This window comes from Scheffersomyces xylosifermentans, assembly GCF_036884685.1.
Source record: "Scheffersomyces xylosifermentans strain CBS 12540 chromosome Unknown RJT20scaffold_4, whole genome shotgun sequence".
Classification (NCBI taxonomy): Eukaryota; Fungi; Ascomycota; class Pichiomycetes; order Serinales; family Debaryomycetaceae; genus Scheffersomyces; species Scheffersomyces xylosifermentans.
The window spans coordinates 1786091-1801420 of record NW_027042942.1 but is presented as its reverse complement, the minus strand read 5'-3'; the positions used below and the strand labels follow the sequence as shown (position 1 = coordinate 1801420).

The following is a 15330-nucleotide window of genomic DNA, read 5'->3' as shown; positions in this document are numbered from 1 at the left end:
ATAATTATTTATCATGTACATATATTAGTCGCAAAACACATATTAATTAAAGATAAACTATATTCCAGATATAGAATTATGGGAAGTTACCAATTCTTGGGCCGAAATATCCATCTGGAGCGCTCTCGGTTGCATTCAACAAAGATTGTCTACCAACTCCTCCATCTACACCTGCGTAGACCACATCATTGCCCCACCAGTAGATGCTCTTATCGTGGTATTGAACTGCAAAAAAGATAATAATCGAAGAGAACGCGACACCAGCAGTTAAACCAGCAGACAAAATATAGTTGTATTTCTGCCACCAACCTTCGAATCTTCTCTTGATGTAGTACATAAATGCAAAGGAAAGGTAAAGGCCTCCAGTCAGGTAAGAAAGATTGTAAGGAGCCCAGTTCAACATACCACCAATAACAACTGTTGGCTCAAAGTATTTGGTGTACTTTCTAGGTCCATACCATTTGAAAGCAAGACATGGGATAGCCAACAAAAATCCAATTAAGAAACAGTACCGCAAGATTGGGTACAAGCCATTAAATACCTTCTTTGGACCAATGACACCCCACAAAATAGATGCACTGTAGAAGACCCTAGAATTTGGACATGTGAATTTTTGGGGGTTTATTGGGTCACAGTATCCCTTGACATTATCAATTACGAAGTTGATTATTCCTAATTGGATGAATGAAGCAATGAACACTGAAAGAATTTGTACTCTAAATAAGGCTCTAGGAGGAACCTTAGTATAATGAGCCATTTTTTGATCAGTGATATAATTCTGCGCTTGTCCATCAATGTTATAACCAAACGCCTTAATAAAATTTAATGCCAAACCATTTCCTGGAAGAGCATATCCAACAATTAATTCGACTAATACATTGAGTCCAAATGAAAAACCAGTTCTCGAGTATACGGCTGTTATTGGAATCAAGAAAATGAAATTTATTCCAAGCGCAAAAAATAAACCCCAAACTGGAGTTTCGGCTGGATAGACTTCCACACAAATAATTGCCAATACAAGAGAAATCACCAATATAACCAAGAAAGCCCAATCTGGAACCTCTTTATAGGCGCTCATCATCTTTGAATGAGGATCGTCATAGCCCTCGTAAGTTGATTTTCTGAAGTTCTTAAAGCCAATAGCAATTCCTTTAACGGATTTCCACATTTGCTTGTATCTATTTCCAATCTCATAAACAACTGAAAATGGGTATATGGCAAAAAACGCACCATAGAGAACCAAATTACCTGCGGAGTAGAACGGAGGACCGTACTCTTGATATTTCTTCTCGTCAAGTAAACTATGCTCGTTGACTACCGCGGTGACTTGGTAGTACTCACCAGTATTTGTGAACAACGAAGACGAGTTAATAGGAAGATAAGCTGTCCATTTGTAATTGGAATAGTAAACTCCGAGGATACAGAATAATGATATGAAACCACCAATAAATGTAGTCATTTGAGTAAAGAATGGCACTGCCAAACACGCTGTAAGGTAATTGAGCATATTCCAATCGAAAGAGGGGATAGGATTCAATCCCAACCCACTTATAGAACCTGTTACCATGGCCAAGTGGAAGTTATCTGGCTTGATCCAGGTCATCCAATTGAAAGTTGACAATGCGTAAAATAAGTAGTCAGGGATCCAAAAGTATACAAATGAGGCAGCAAAGGTAATGAAAAAGAAAGAGTATTTGGAGATTACCCAGCCATTTAAATTCTCTTTTTTCTCCGGGACCATCAAAGCTCTGTTCAAAGCTACTGTTGGCATAAGTGTAGGCCACACTGCTTGAACTGGATAGACAGCAAACTTTCTAAAAATACCTGCAAAACCAAAGCCTAAGAAGTTATTAGACAATATCAACAAAGTTTGGTATCCGAAGTTGGCCCACTGGTTGTCGTAGAAAATCTTCATCTTTTGGACATGGATATTGTACGAAACATAACTGGTTGATCCAGAGACGGAATAAAATAAAGTTGCAAGCATTTGTTCCTTTCGAGACCATGGACCTGGGTTAAGATCAATAGTGTATTTCCAAACTTTAAATTTCCACTTTGGTAAAATATACTCCAACACCAAACCTGTTGGATAAAGGAAAATTTGAGCGACAGCTGGATCTAAACTGATACCGGGCTGTCTTTCTGCAAAGAATTGGTTAATAACAGCACCAATTGCCGTCCAAATAATTCCAGCAATGTAGACTCTAACGGTTTCAACAGGAATTGTTGGATCATCATAAGGGTCAGTGATAGCTCTTACTTGAGGGTAAGGAGAGTGGTAAGCAATTAATACAGCTTCCAATCTTACTTGCAAATCCCAATCAACTATTCTGTGGAAATCACCCCCCAGAGCAGTCCCTTCTAAAGATGCTGATGATTTCTCTTCGTATCTTTCTTCATCAGAAGATCCTTTCTTCTCATCAAAGTTTGATTGCAACTTGTCTCTCACATCGGAAGATCTTCCGTCAGATAATTCAACCAATCTTTCCATAAGCTCATAGTCTGGAGTTGGGATATTTGCATCATCTTTAAACTCATGGACTGCATCCTTGAGGATGGCTACAGCGTCATCGACGGACATATTTTCGACCTTTTGGATGTAGAAAGCAGCGGTAGGAGGTAAGTCGTCGAATGATTGCAAACCTTCCATATGGGTTCTCTCCAAAATAAGATACTTTTGGTTCTCTGTCAAAGATGCTCCAACATCACCGATAGATACGGGGTGAGAAGTAACAGCCTGTAAGTCGATTTCATGGTCTTCGAGGTCCAAGGGATTAGCACTGCGAATGCTAGTGATATGGTTAAGCCCTCCCTTTTCAGTTTCAGACATTTTCTATAATTCTTCTTCTGGAGTAGGAGACTTCTGCTGAATACTAAGGAAAGTACACTCATGGTGTGGCAATATATGACCTTTATATATTTAGAAGCTATGAAGCTTTAAATTGGAGCCGTACATCCAAGATAGGTTAATTAATTGTGCTAATCTTAAAATCATGAGCCATAGATTAGACAATTTCAGATATGGCTAACAAGAAACCACAACTTTCGCAATAATCGGACACTTTCTCACCTGGGACATTCTTCTAATCGCGTGGCTCTATTCTGAATATTTTATCTATCAAAGTTGCCAATTACTGTGATAGTGTAGTCGAAGACAGTATTTTTTAACACTTCGGCCGCCAATGCACATATAATTTTGAGGTCCCGCCAGTTCTAAGCCCGGCACGTACGCATATATGCAGTTTATTGTGCTGCAATTGATGTTCCTCCAAAATGTCGCAGACACAATCGATAAAAATGACATTTGATGTTTTTGCAAGCTGGGATACTTATCCTATTGCTGCTTTTGAAGTGTTTCATTCATCAGATCCTACGAATGCTAGACAATCGTAGGATCTGATGCAGAAAGGTCTAAATCTCGATCCTTGGTATTAAGGTTTAGAGGTCCAATTGGATTAGGTTTTGCACACTTGGCACCTGGCACCTGGCACATTGAGGAGACTTCGGCGGACATTAAACTTGAAATTTTGTCTGTCCGGGGCTTGGGTGCGCGGATAGCCGGACATCATGAGAGTGACAGGTACATTATTGCGTATCTTTACTATTTGCCAAAGCGCTCCATATCCCTTACCTGACATGTAGCAGTGTATTATCGACAGAGCTCAATCGACTGTTGACATAGAATGTGCCCTAGAGACCGCCAGGGTCAAGCTTATAACAATTTTGCTCACAGTCAGCTTAACGGTCATACTCTGGTCTAACCTTCTTGGTTACTTGCCTAACTCGACGTTCCAACTAACAAAAAAATAAAATGAACGGCATGAAGGAAGTCCTTATCACAGTCGGTTATATTTCACTTGACATATTCTGAATGGTACTATACAGGAGTGATATGGCTTTACGGGCCGAAAAAAGCTTATGATTTTAGACATAATTTGAAAACTATTTCTCCAATCTCTAAGCAACACTCCTCCACAACCCTAACTAGGAATACTGATGTACCCAGTGATTGCATCATGTAGCATAGGATATGTACTGCGACGTATCTATGAACCATGCTTGGCTTCCAAAGTTCATAATAGAGTGGTTCCGCATTGACGCACGGCCCTCCCACAATTTGACTAAAAAATTTTGTGGATGCACAACTCCACTTTAAACTTAATTCAGTGATTGCACGGCCCCAAAATTTATGAAATTGATTGTCACCTGCTGCAATTCCGGAAGTGCCTCCCCTTTCCCGAGCTATTTTTGGTTTGAAGTTCTAACACCACTTCCTTGTGGCTCTTATCTTCTATCTCTCTGTTCCGCCATAATTTGCATCATTCTACTATGATAAGGTGTTGCTTCAACCTCAATGAAAATGACTACAGTATGGTTCCGCAACTTCTCAAAATCTCATGGATTTCTCTCTGTCCTTGCACTCTGTCAGTCGTTATTAACAATCGGAACTAGGAATGCTTGGCTGCTGGAAGTCACATAGTGAACAAGTGCAGTATATTGCTTGGCTCCAAGAAAAAGACAAATGACAGATATTCTTCTTTGAATTAGTTTCCACTCCTCTTCTAGTGAAAGTCTAAATTGTTCTAATCAGTTTTCTTCTTTGATATGCATTCCTTGTTCAAACGCAAGTGATTGCATCGTCCATTCAAAAACAATTGGATGTCGCTATTGTCCTGAAAGGCTTTTATCAACAAAAAACTCTCTTTCGGTAGAGCTATTCTTGCTACTGGTCTTGCAGACCTGTAAGAGAAGTAGACGAGATTCTTTCAAATCAGTTATCTAGCAGTAGTTGCCCTCCCAATACCTTGGCCATGTATCGAAATCAGTAACGGATTTGGCGGATATGAGCGGCACGATGGTGATCAGTTTCGTCTCAACAAGATCATATGCCAAAATAGTGAAATTTAGGTATATTGGACCCGTGTATTAAGTAGTGGGTGATCCATGAAGATCCCTCTAACCTAATGCACTAATTCATCTGTTTTCTATCGCCCCCGATAACCCATCTCGGCTTGATAGACTACTTGAAGCTGTTTTCTATGCAAAAACATACCTATCATGAAGGAAGGTTAATTGTTCTTACTCCTTATACATGACAGTACATCAATCGCTTGCAACTTTAATTGACTGTTAAAATTCCCATTAAAAGGAGGTTAACTTAAATTGACTTAGAAGTTCACATATTGTTAGGATAATAGCTCAGCTTTCAATCTAAAGGACGCCTATTTCAGCAAAATCATAATTTCTTATTTCTAAGAAGCATGCTGCTATTACCTCCATTCAAGCGAGTCATATATTGCCAACTCCAAATCTTTAAAAAAAGGGTATTTTTATATGGCATAATTCATAGAGATATTGAATAGCATCTTTATATACTTGTTTTGAAAATGTTCCTGCATGCCTAAGGCTGCAAAACATAATATCTATGCATTTATCGAACTTGTTTCGAAGAATGGAAGAATGAAGGCAGTATTAGGGACTCCGTTTAGAAATAGCCATACCATTTTCATCTTATAAGTCCGTAAAAGGATTTTCAAATCGCAAAATATTTTAATCTAGGCATATACAGATAAATCTACTTTCCAGAGTTTAAGGACACCATCCAAGCCAATGGTCACAAATTGTCCTTGTGTTCCATCATACGAAATCCACTCTACACCCGAAACTCCAATCTGATGAGCCAAAGGAAATTTCAATACCTTTGATGGCTTTTTGACGGAATACAAAAACAATCCGGTGTCCAAACCACCACTGATCACGAACTGTGAATCAGGGGTCCATTTAGCATCTATAACCTTACTAGAATGGAAAGCCCAACGGGTAGTCACGACCGTAGCATCTGAGCCATATAATGTGTACTTACCCGCTAAATCGGCGACAGCAGCATACTTTCCATCTGGAGAGATGCGGATAAGACTAGGAGGTGAGCGAAGAGGAGCATATTTCACAGAAGAAGGGGAGATTTTTCCCGAATCAATAGTGAATTGTTCAATAACATTAGACTTCGTGTTAGTAAGAAGAAGACGCTCGCCTGCAACAGCAAAACCTGATGTCTCAAAATTCAATTTCGATTCGGAAATCTTCTCAAATTCGTTCGAGTATAATTCAATCGATGTCTCGTATAAAACAATAATCCTGCCCGAATATGCTCCTATTTGCTTTGGCTGTTCCTTCAAGTCAATGGTCTTTGCCGCGTTACTCTGGTTCCAAAGGACTAATTTGTCATCCCATCCAGCAGTAACAACATTGTTACCATCGCCAATAACATTGACGACATAGTTCGAATGTGGCTTATTAGTATTGCCCAATAGGGAGGGTACAGTTTTAATTTGTTGTCCTTCAATAGTCCATTTGAAGAGTGATCCATCTGAACCACCAGTTATAAGTTCATGCCCATTTATAGCAACGGTGGTCAAAGGCGAATTGTGACCAGGTATAATAGCAAACGGAGCTTCATCTTCCTCTTTGAAATAGTTAAGATTTCCATTGTAAGACAACGAGATTATGTAGTCCCTTGTTACAACTACTCCAACTTGCTGATTATCAACAGTCACAGCGGGGTCGATAATATAGGTGTTCACAGATGCCAAACCTTCCGGGGTCCAGGCTTTGAGCGTATTATCGGCAGACGCCGTGACAAATTTCAGTGAGTCCTTAAACCACGAGATGGAGAATATCCCTCCCTCGTGTGCGTTTTCTTTCTTACTCAAATACTCTCCAGTCTTACCATCGTAGATAACGATAGTTCTATCAGATCCTGCGCTTACCAAAAAGCGTCCATCAGGAGAGAACTTCACTGCTCTCACAGTATTGGTGTGATGACCCCTAATACTCTTGTCAAACTTGAAGGGAGGACCATTGAAAAACACCATCGCTTTATCCTCACTAACTGTAGCCGCTCTGTATGGTCTCTGTGGCTTGATATCAACAGCTGTGATTGCACTAGAATGGCCTTGGATTTCTCCTATGGAGTTACCCGAGTCCCAAGTGAAGCAATGACCGAACTTATCCTTTCCTTGGCCGACAGCAATGATCCTCGAGCTGTCTGCATCCCAAGCAATCGACTTGATGGGTCCCGACAATATCTGGAACTCACTCTTGATGTTTGGTTGTTCGAAGATGGAACTTGCATCGACACCAGCACCACTTACCACAGCAGTGTCCCAGATTTTCAAGGCTCCAGACTCGTCCGCTGAGGCCACGTAGTTACCGGATGGTGCGAATGTCGCAGCAGTGGTGGTATGGATGTGTTTGGTGAACTGCTTGGGAGGCAATGCCGATTGGGGGTCAACGCTTCTTACTATGATTGATTTTCCATTGGGGTAAACGATTCTGTCGTTGATTGCATCGTAAGAGATGTGGAGCGATTGAGCCCTGACCGTGGCGGGATTAGGGGGATACAATGCTTGAGGAGTAATTGACATGATTGCTGTAGTGTCTATCGTGGTTCAGATGGATTATGACTACAACAGCAGTTACAATGACGAAGAAGAACAAGGTGTATTCATCTGTTGACATGTCGAAGGTTTCTTTGATTTGAGTGATTGCCTCTTTTTGGGGATTTGGTTTTTCGGGTGCGAGTTTCTTGTGTGTAGGCATGGTCAAGTGTGGCGGAGGAGTATATGGTGGAGGAGGAGTACGGTTTGTGGGAATGTTGTGTATTGGGCTATGATTTATTGAAGGTTTCTTGTGTTGCTGGGGAGATTTTCTGTGAAAGAAGGTTCCAGAGGGTGTTCTTAGGAGATAAGTAGTTATTCCCCTAGAAGTATGGGAAAAGGTCTGGTTTAGTGTTAGAAATTGGTTATCCTATACTCCATGACCAGACAGTGAAAATTCATGAAAATGAGAAAATGAGAAAATGAGAAAATGTTCTCGAAGACAGAATTAAAAAGGGGAGGTTAACCTTGTCGATAGCAAATTGAACAGCATGAAACGTCCCCCATAATTGTACTAAGTTTGAGTAAATCATTTGAATGAATTTGAAAAAAAAAAAAAAACGTGTACTATACAATCTGAACGATACAAGTGTGAATCAATGTGACCCTGGTTTTTCCAAATTGCATACACGTGAAATTATTGAGTTTTTGCAGCCAGATTAGCAGATAGCTTGGTACTGTTTTCGTTGGAACTAAAATCCCATTAATATTTTGTTATTTTTGTATTCTTTCTCGTTATTCTGATTTTTTAAATCTTTTCTTAGAGCTTCATTACCGTCTTTGTATAAGTTAAATAATGACGAATTGTATTTTAACTCTTTTTTGTAAGAAATATTGGAAAACTCATTATTATTCATGCTCAAAGGAAACTTTTATTTTTGGGCAATATGAGATAAGTCCAATTCATCTTAAAATCCTATATTCCGAGACAATGACTATGTCATCTATAATCATATTCAATTTTTATGCTTGCTTCGTTGATTTCATGTTTTACACTTCCTATCGCATATACTCTTCACCTTGCCAGCATCTGTTGTTAAGTTAGAGATCGTTTCATTCGCATTAACAAATCAATCTTTCCACGCACCCTAAACACACTACAAGACCTAACCAAACACACTACATGTAGCACTTTTGCTTCTACCTTTGCTTCTACCTTTACAACCAACCACGATAAAAAGGATAACACATAAGCACACACTCACACACACTCACACTCTTACATCGTTTTCTATATACTTCTAACTTTCAGCTCGAATGCATACTACTCACAAGAAATAATTCAAGCCCACAAGATGCTTCTCTCAATATTAATTTGCTCGAAGGGTAGTGTGAACTTTATTGGGGGCTTAATATAAATCAACTTTGGCTTCTACTTTGAAGGATAAATGAAATCACTGTATAATACTTACAGTTACAGTTACTGTAACAGCCTCTATCTCCCTCCCTCTTCAATTCCGTCCCATCTCACTCCATCACATGACCTTCGTTCACGTGAAACAACTCACCCTCGCTCGCTCACCGAAAAAACATCAACTTCCATTGGATCCAAATTTCAACATCCAAAAGACAGTTGCGGCTAATTTTTCCATAGTCGAATGGAGGTTTCTATCGACACCTTTTGCTAGCACATCGTAGTAAGAATCCCCGCTGAAAAGTCAGTTCTACTCGCTACTTTTGCCGTCATGATCAGAACCGCTGCTCGCAATGCCGCCTTGAAACGCGCCGGTGCAACAGTTCGTCCTTTAACTGTCTCGTCCAGAGTTCTCCAGGTCAAGACTACTCCGGTTGGAAATGCTCCTCCTCCACCTCCAATTGTATACTCCACAGAGGAAAGCTATGAATACGGAGAAAAGAAGAAGGGTTTCTCATTTACCAAGTTGATTCTCAATGCCACCCTCCTTGCTTCTGCCGCCTACGGTGGTACTCTCTATGCTGCAACCAAGAATGACAAGGTCATGGACTACGTCATCGACAAAGATTTGCCTTACTACGAGGAGATCATAGACTTCATTGAGCATGGGTCTATCACGGACATCACTGGTGCCATCCAAGACAGGATTGCAACTTTCAGACTTCCTTCGAAATCCGACATCGGTGAATTGAGCAAGAAGATTGAACACACCGGTGAAGACTTGTACAAGGAAACCAAAAGAAAGTTGGCCGCCACTACTATTACCAATAAAACTGATGTTTCTGGAGCTCCTACCCCAGCTCAACAATTACAAAGACCTGTAGAAATTGAAAGTATTAAGAAAGACGTCGAGCATTTACCATTCATCACCCTTGGAGAAGCCGTTGCACTGTCCGTAGATGCTTCTGTGAAGACTACCATTGACTCATTCAATGACTTAATCGAGTCAATTGACGTTTCAAAGGTCACTCCCCACAACGAGAAACTTATCAAGACTATTAACGAAAGCGTATCCGAATTGTCTACCAAGGTTTCTGCTCTTACTAAGAAGTTCGACGATGAGTTGCAATCCAAGTTGAAGGTTTCTCAAACTGAACTCTTGTCTTCTTTCACTAAGAAGGAATTGGAGCTCACTGAAAACTTGTTACACCAGTTCAACCGTGAAAAGGCTCAATTAGAGGCCAAGTTGAACACCCGTTTGGCACAAGAAGTCAAGGCCACTAAAGAGGCTATATCACAAGCCGCCGTGAATGCAGTCTCCATGGTTAGAATTGAGCAAACCAAGAACTTCGAGAAGCTCATCAAAGACAAGATTAATGAAGAAAGAGATGGTAGATTGGCCAATTTGGACAAGTTGAGCTCTAAAGTTGATGAATTAGAGAAATTTGCTGAAAGTTTTGAAGCTCAATTGGTTGCCAACCACCAGAAATCTGTTATCCACAAGTCTTTAACCACTTTGAAGGCATTATTGTTTGTTTCAAACCCTGATGAAAAGCCTAAAGCTATCAAGCCTTACGTCGACGACTTGAGAGCTGCTGCATCAAACCCAGATGATGAGGTTATCACTTTAGCATTAGACGAGTTGACACCATTGCTCGCAAAGGAGTCGACCCAGTCTATCTTGACTACTTCCCAATTGTTGTCTAGATGGGAACAATTAGTTCCAGAGTTAAGATCTGCATCTTTGTTACCTCCAAATGCCGGTTTGTTGGGTCACTTGGCATCAATTGTGTTTTCTAAACTCTTGGTATCGGTCAAGGGATCAAAGCCAGATGGCAAAGACATTGAATCTGTTATTGGCAGAGTTGAGGCTAGCTTGACTAGAGGGGAATTGGACGTTGCTGTTGAAGAAGTCGCCAACTTGAAGGGATGGACAAGAAAGTTAGCAGATGACTGGGTCATTGAGGGAAGAAAGAGATTAGAGGCGGAATTCTTGATCAACTTGATTGAGGCTGAATCTAGAATCTTGTAAGAAGTTAAAAAAAGGAGAGGGAGTAGATGAACCTAGTTTATCTACAGTACATGAGAACGACTGGACTGAGTTATGATATGGAAATATTATAATTTCAATTGACAAAGATGCAAAAACAGGCAGTCGTTTAATTAAATTTATAAATAAGATGCTATTGAAGGAGAGAAATGGCACATTATGTAATATCACCAACAACAGCTTATTTATTATTAAGAATACATAACAGCACTATGGAAGTAACATGGGTAGTTTCGTAGACTTTTTGCTGCCGCTGAGTGTCACTTAAGTACGATGAAGTAATACTCACAGAACTATTCAACAGCTTTCCACAGCCAGCATATTTCTAATATAAGAACTATACTAGCACACTATACCAACAATCTATACTAACCATAGTCTGGCTGGCTCATATACTCGTCGGTACAGACACGACATTACTTCTTTTTTTTTTTGCAGTCGAACTTCTTAACTATGAGAACTACCTTAGAGGAAGCCTAAAAGGGAGGAAGAAAGAAGGATTCACACTATATTAACACTATATTAACACTAATTTTTTTTGCACAATAAATAACCAAACTACTCTTTCATTAATATCTCTTGTTTCTTTCTTTTCCTTTAACTTCTTTTCTTGGAAAACAAGAAACACCTACTACTATGATTACTTATTACTACTACTACCAGTCCTCCTACCATTTTCCAACGAGTATATTTCACGTGACCAATTCCCTTCTACATGCACTCCAACATCAAAACTTCGATTTTCCATTTTCGTTTAACAAGAAACTCAGATTTACAACCATTGTAATCTCTTTAAGAAGCCAGTGTATATTAGTAGTAATTGAGCCATTTGCAATGTCTTCAGCTGCTAATAGCACCACTGTCTACGGTGGAGATGAAATAAATGCAATTGTGCTTGATCCTGGGTCATACCACACCAGGATCGGATACGCTGGTAATGACTTTCCCAAAGTATTATCACCTTCATACTATGCGTCTCCAGCAGACGAATCAATGGAAGCAGAGGAAAACAAGAAGCCAGTGAGGCGTATTTTTGGCGAGGACATCAATGTTCCTCGGTCAAACTACAATGTACATCCGATTTTAAAGGATTCAGTAATAGTTGACTGGGACGCCGCATTGGACCAATACAGCTACTACTTCAAGAAGGTACTCAACATAGAATACAACGAACAGCCTATCTTGATCACAGAGCCAGTTTGGGCAGAACCAAAGTACCGCCAGACTCTCGTCGAAAACTTCTATGAATATTACGATTTTCCAGCTCTCTATTTGGCCAAAACACCAACATGTGTTTCATTTCAACAGGGTAGACCAAACTGTCTTGTAGTGGACGTTGGCCACGATTCTGTATCAGTAACACCTGTTATTGATGGAATCTGTCTTTTAAAGAATTCTATGAGAACTCATTATGCTGGACAGTTCTTGAGCGACCAGATCAAAGATCTTATCGAGTCCAAGAAGAAAGAAAATCTCTCTGTAGAGGGAATCTACAAAATCAAGTCTAAGATACCAACGGTTTTCCCAGAGCCAGCAGAATTCACTACTAGAAACCTCCCGGATAAAATAACGAAGTCATATGATGAGTTCCAGAAACAGAAGATCTGGCACGAGTTTAAGGAAACTATCTTAGAGGTTCCTGAACGTAGATTAACAAGCCCTAACATGCAGCAAGCTGCCACTCTTAAGGAATTCTATTCCCTGGAATCTCATCAAAGAGCATTTGAATTCCCAACCGGACAATCCCTTAATTTGGGCTATGAAAGATACCAATTGGCCGATTCTCTCTTTGACCCACAAGTCTACAAATTTCACAATGAAGAATTGGCTAAAAAGTATCCACCTAATGGAGGAGAGCTCTTACTTAAGAGCAAGTATGATGATTATAGACCGTTGAAGAGAGTTAGAAAGGCCGAATCCAACCAATCCACTCCACCTCCTGTCGAGAGTCCTACCAAAGGAGACAAATCCGGAAAGCTGGATGTCCGTGGATTATCTCAATTGATCACTCATACCTTATCTACCATTGATATTGACTTACGTGCCTCGGTCGCCCATAATATAATTGTTACAGGAGGAGTGTCGTTGATACCACAATTGACAGAGAGACTATACAACGAATTAACCAACACCAATCCAGGTTTGAAAATAAGATTGCATGCAGTTGGTAACTCCACCGAAAGACTGAACCAATCATGGATTGGAGGAAGTGTGCTTGCATCATTGGGTACTTTCCACCAGATGTGGGTTAGCAAGGAGGAGTACGACGAAGCTGGCGCAGAGAGGATCTTAAACCTGAGATTTAGATAAGAGCCTGAAGACTAGAATGCGAGGGAGGAGAAGAAACTGACTAGTTCAACCACGAAATAGTAATAGACTTCAGTTTGTATAATGTATGTAAAGTAGAATTAACAATATAAAAGTTATAAGAGAATTGCAGCTAGAGTAGACAATGTGATACAAAGTGATGACTTCATTCGAAGTACATTTTGCACCCATTGACGGTACATGTTTAAGGGATAACAATTCAAATGTGAAACCAAGCTTTTCAAGATTTGACATTTCAGAAGTAAAATATAATTTGCATTTAGCAAAGACTACCATTTCCTTAGCTGAAATCATATATTAGGAAGTTTGAGACAGATTATTCATATTATTTAACATCTAAGAGACAAACAAAAAAAAAGACACAATTTTTTTGGAGCTAACAATAAATAATACAAGAAGTCAGAAGTCAGAAATACGAAGGAATTTCTACCATTACCCAGAATTCTGCTGCAAAATAAGTCATTTTCAAATTCAGTATAAAGCAATGGCGACGAACTCACGGCATGAAACCATGGCATTGTAATAAGGCTATGTTGGAGGGCCGCCATCTCTTCAAAACACCGTATATAACACGGTATATAAATCTATTTATATACTGTATAATGGTTGTTACCATACACACACTACGATTTCTTTTCCAATTTAGACTATTAGGCTATTCCAGCCAGAACTGCTTATGGTACTGAGTGACGAATGAAGAAATAAACACTCCAGACACTCCATTAAGCTTCTATTTCTTCTATTAATATATACTTCTGCAGCAGCTGCATGCACCTATACAGACACATACATCATGGCAGGTAATACCCATATAGAGCATCATAGAGATGCAAAAAAAGGAATAGAAATACTGTACAACAGAGATACTGTACAACAGAGTACACATTTCCAAAAACAATACACAACACACACATGTACAACCACCAAAATTAACACAATTTTGTCCGTAAAGCCCACATTCTATGTAAATTACACCCACATTGCATCACTATCGCTGGTATTTCTCCCTATTTTGTATGCGTTTCCACGGCGACGAGAGTTCCAATATTGTTCCCCGGAGCGCATCTCTCCTTTATTCTGCGTCCGCCCTGAAAAAGCCTGGAAAATTGGGACGACGAAGGATTTGGAGTGGCCCAAGTGCACAGGGAGGTATCTTTGTAGTAGTATTGATGGGCCAATTATGTTACTAGGGACTCTGGTGGCAGGTAACGCACGAGTATAATTGAATATTGAATGGTTCACTCATCGCAAACTTAATTATTTCACCCAGTTTTTAAATAGGACGCTTTCTGAAACAGCAATGATAATGACTATAGTCATCCCACCATTCACTATCAATCTCCATGCTCCATGCTCCCCACCTCCACCCATAACTTTTCACCCTTCACCCTCTATTAACACTAGCCTATACACTCTCTACGCCTCCGCCATACCGTCCTACCCTCGTTCCAACCCGGTGCCACTAAACCGTCACCACCCCCCTCACGACTTCTACCCTACACACTCCTCATCCCTTCCCCGTTTCTCTTCTTCTGCCTACCACCCACTGACTCCCACACGCCGCACCCCACTAATTGCTGATAACACACATTCCATCGTACCATTCGGGCGCCTGCGACGATGCCAGATTTGTAAATGCCCCACTAAATTATTTGGGACAAGGATTGATATCACTGCTACTGCATTTTATATATTGGAGGTCATAAGCGCTTAGCTGTGTAATTAATATAATTTTATATTAGCATTCATTACTATTGTTTATTCTTATTCTTGTTTGTTTCAAGTTAGTATAACCATCAAGTTAAGTATATCCATTGGATTTTGTCAATAGTATCATTACTTTTGCAAGTTTGTTCGATTGTATTGTGTCAATTATTAGTTGTTAGTACATACAAAGGTTTGAAGTCACTGTCTCTGCCCAACCGAATCAAATTATCAATCACCGAATTGTAATTGATCGTCAAAGAATCGTTGAATCCAATTGAATCATCTATTCGCTGTCTCTTTTCCTGTGTTACATCTGAATAGCTTCTTCCAGAGCTTTTGCTAATCAACAAGTAATATTCGAAACCGCTTAATCAGCCTTCATCGAGAGTTCCAGCATCGTTGCTCAACTCCACCAAAAGAATCCGACGTTCAATTCAAGTCAATTGCCACTTCCG

General features: G+C 39.9%; 4 protein-coding genes across 4 annotated transcripts; 2 read left to right on the top strand and 2 right to left on the bottom strand. All coding sequences in view use genetic code 12, as the record gives it.

Moving 5' to 3' along the window:
* Positions 1-63: 63 nt before the first annotated feature.
* RJT20DRAFT_45841 (OPT oligopeptide transporter protein-domain-containing protein) lies at positions 64-2974 on the bottom strand. The gene has a single exon (XM_064920234.1). The coding sequence runs from the start codon at positions 2828-2830 to the stop codon at positions 77-79; it is 2754 nt and encodes a 917-aa protein (XP_064774673.1). The 5' UTR covers positions 2831-2974; the 3' UTR covers positions 64-76.
* A 2581-nt stretch (positions 2975-5555) lies between these two features.
* Positions 5556-7424, bottom strand: RJT20DRAFT_135347 (uncharacterized protein; the record flags this gene model as incomplete). Its single annotated transcript, XM_064918396.1, has 1 exon — positions 5556-7424. One exon carries the CDS (start codon positions 7422-7424, stop codon positions 5556-5558), a length of 1869 nt encoding a protein of 622 aa, XP_064774672.1.
* Positions 7425-9121: 1697 nt separating this feature from the next.
* Positions 9122-10822, top strand: RJT20DRAFT_145589 (uncharacterized protein; the record flags this gene model as incomplete). Its single annotated transcript, XM_064918810.1, has 1 exon — positions 9122-10822. The coding sequence occupies one exon, from the start codon at positions 9122-9124 to the stop codon at positions 10820-10822; it is 1701 nt and encodes a 566-aa protein (XP_064774671.1).
* Positions 10823-11643: 821 nt separating this feature from the next.
* ARP4 (Arp4p) lies at positions 11644-13273 on the top strand. The gene has a single exon (XM_064915735.1). The coding sequence runs from the start codon at positions 11675-11677 to the stop codon at positions 13148-13150; it is 1476 nt and encodes a 491-aa protein (XP_064774670.1). The 5' UTR covers positions 11644-11674; the 3' UTR covers positions 13151-13273.
* Positions 13274-15330: the final 2057 nt, after the last annotated feature.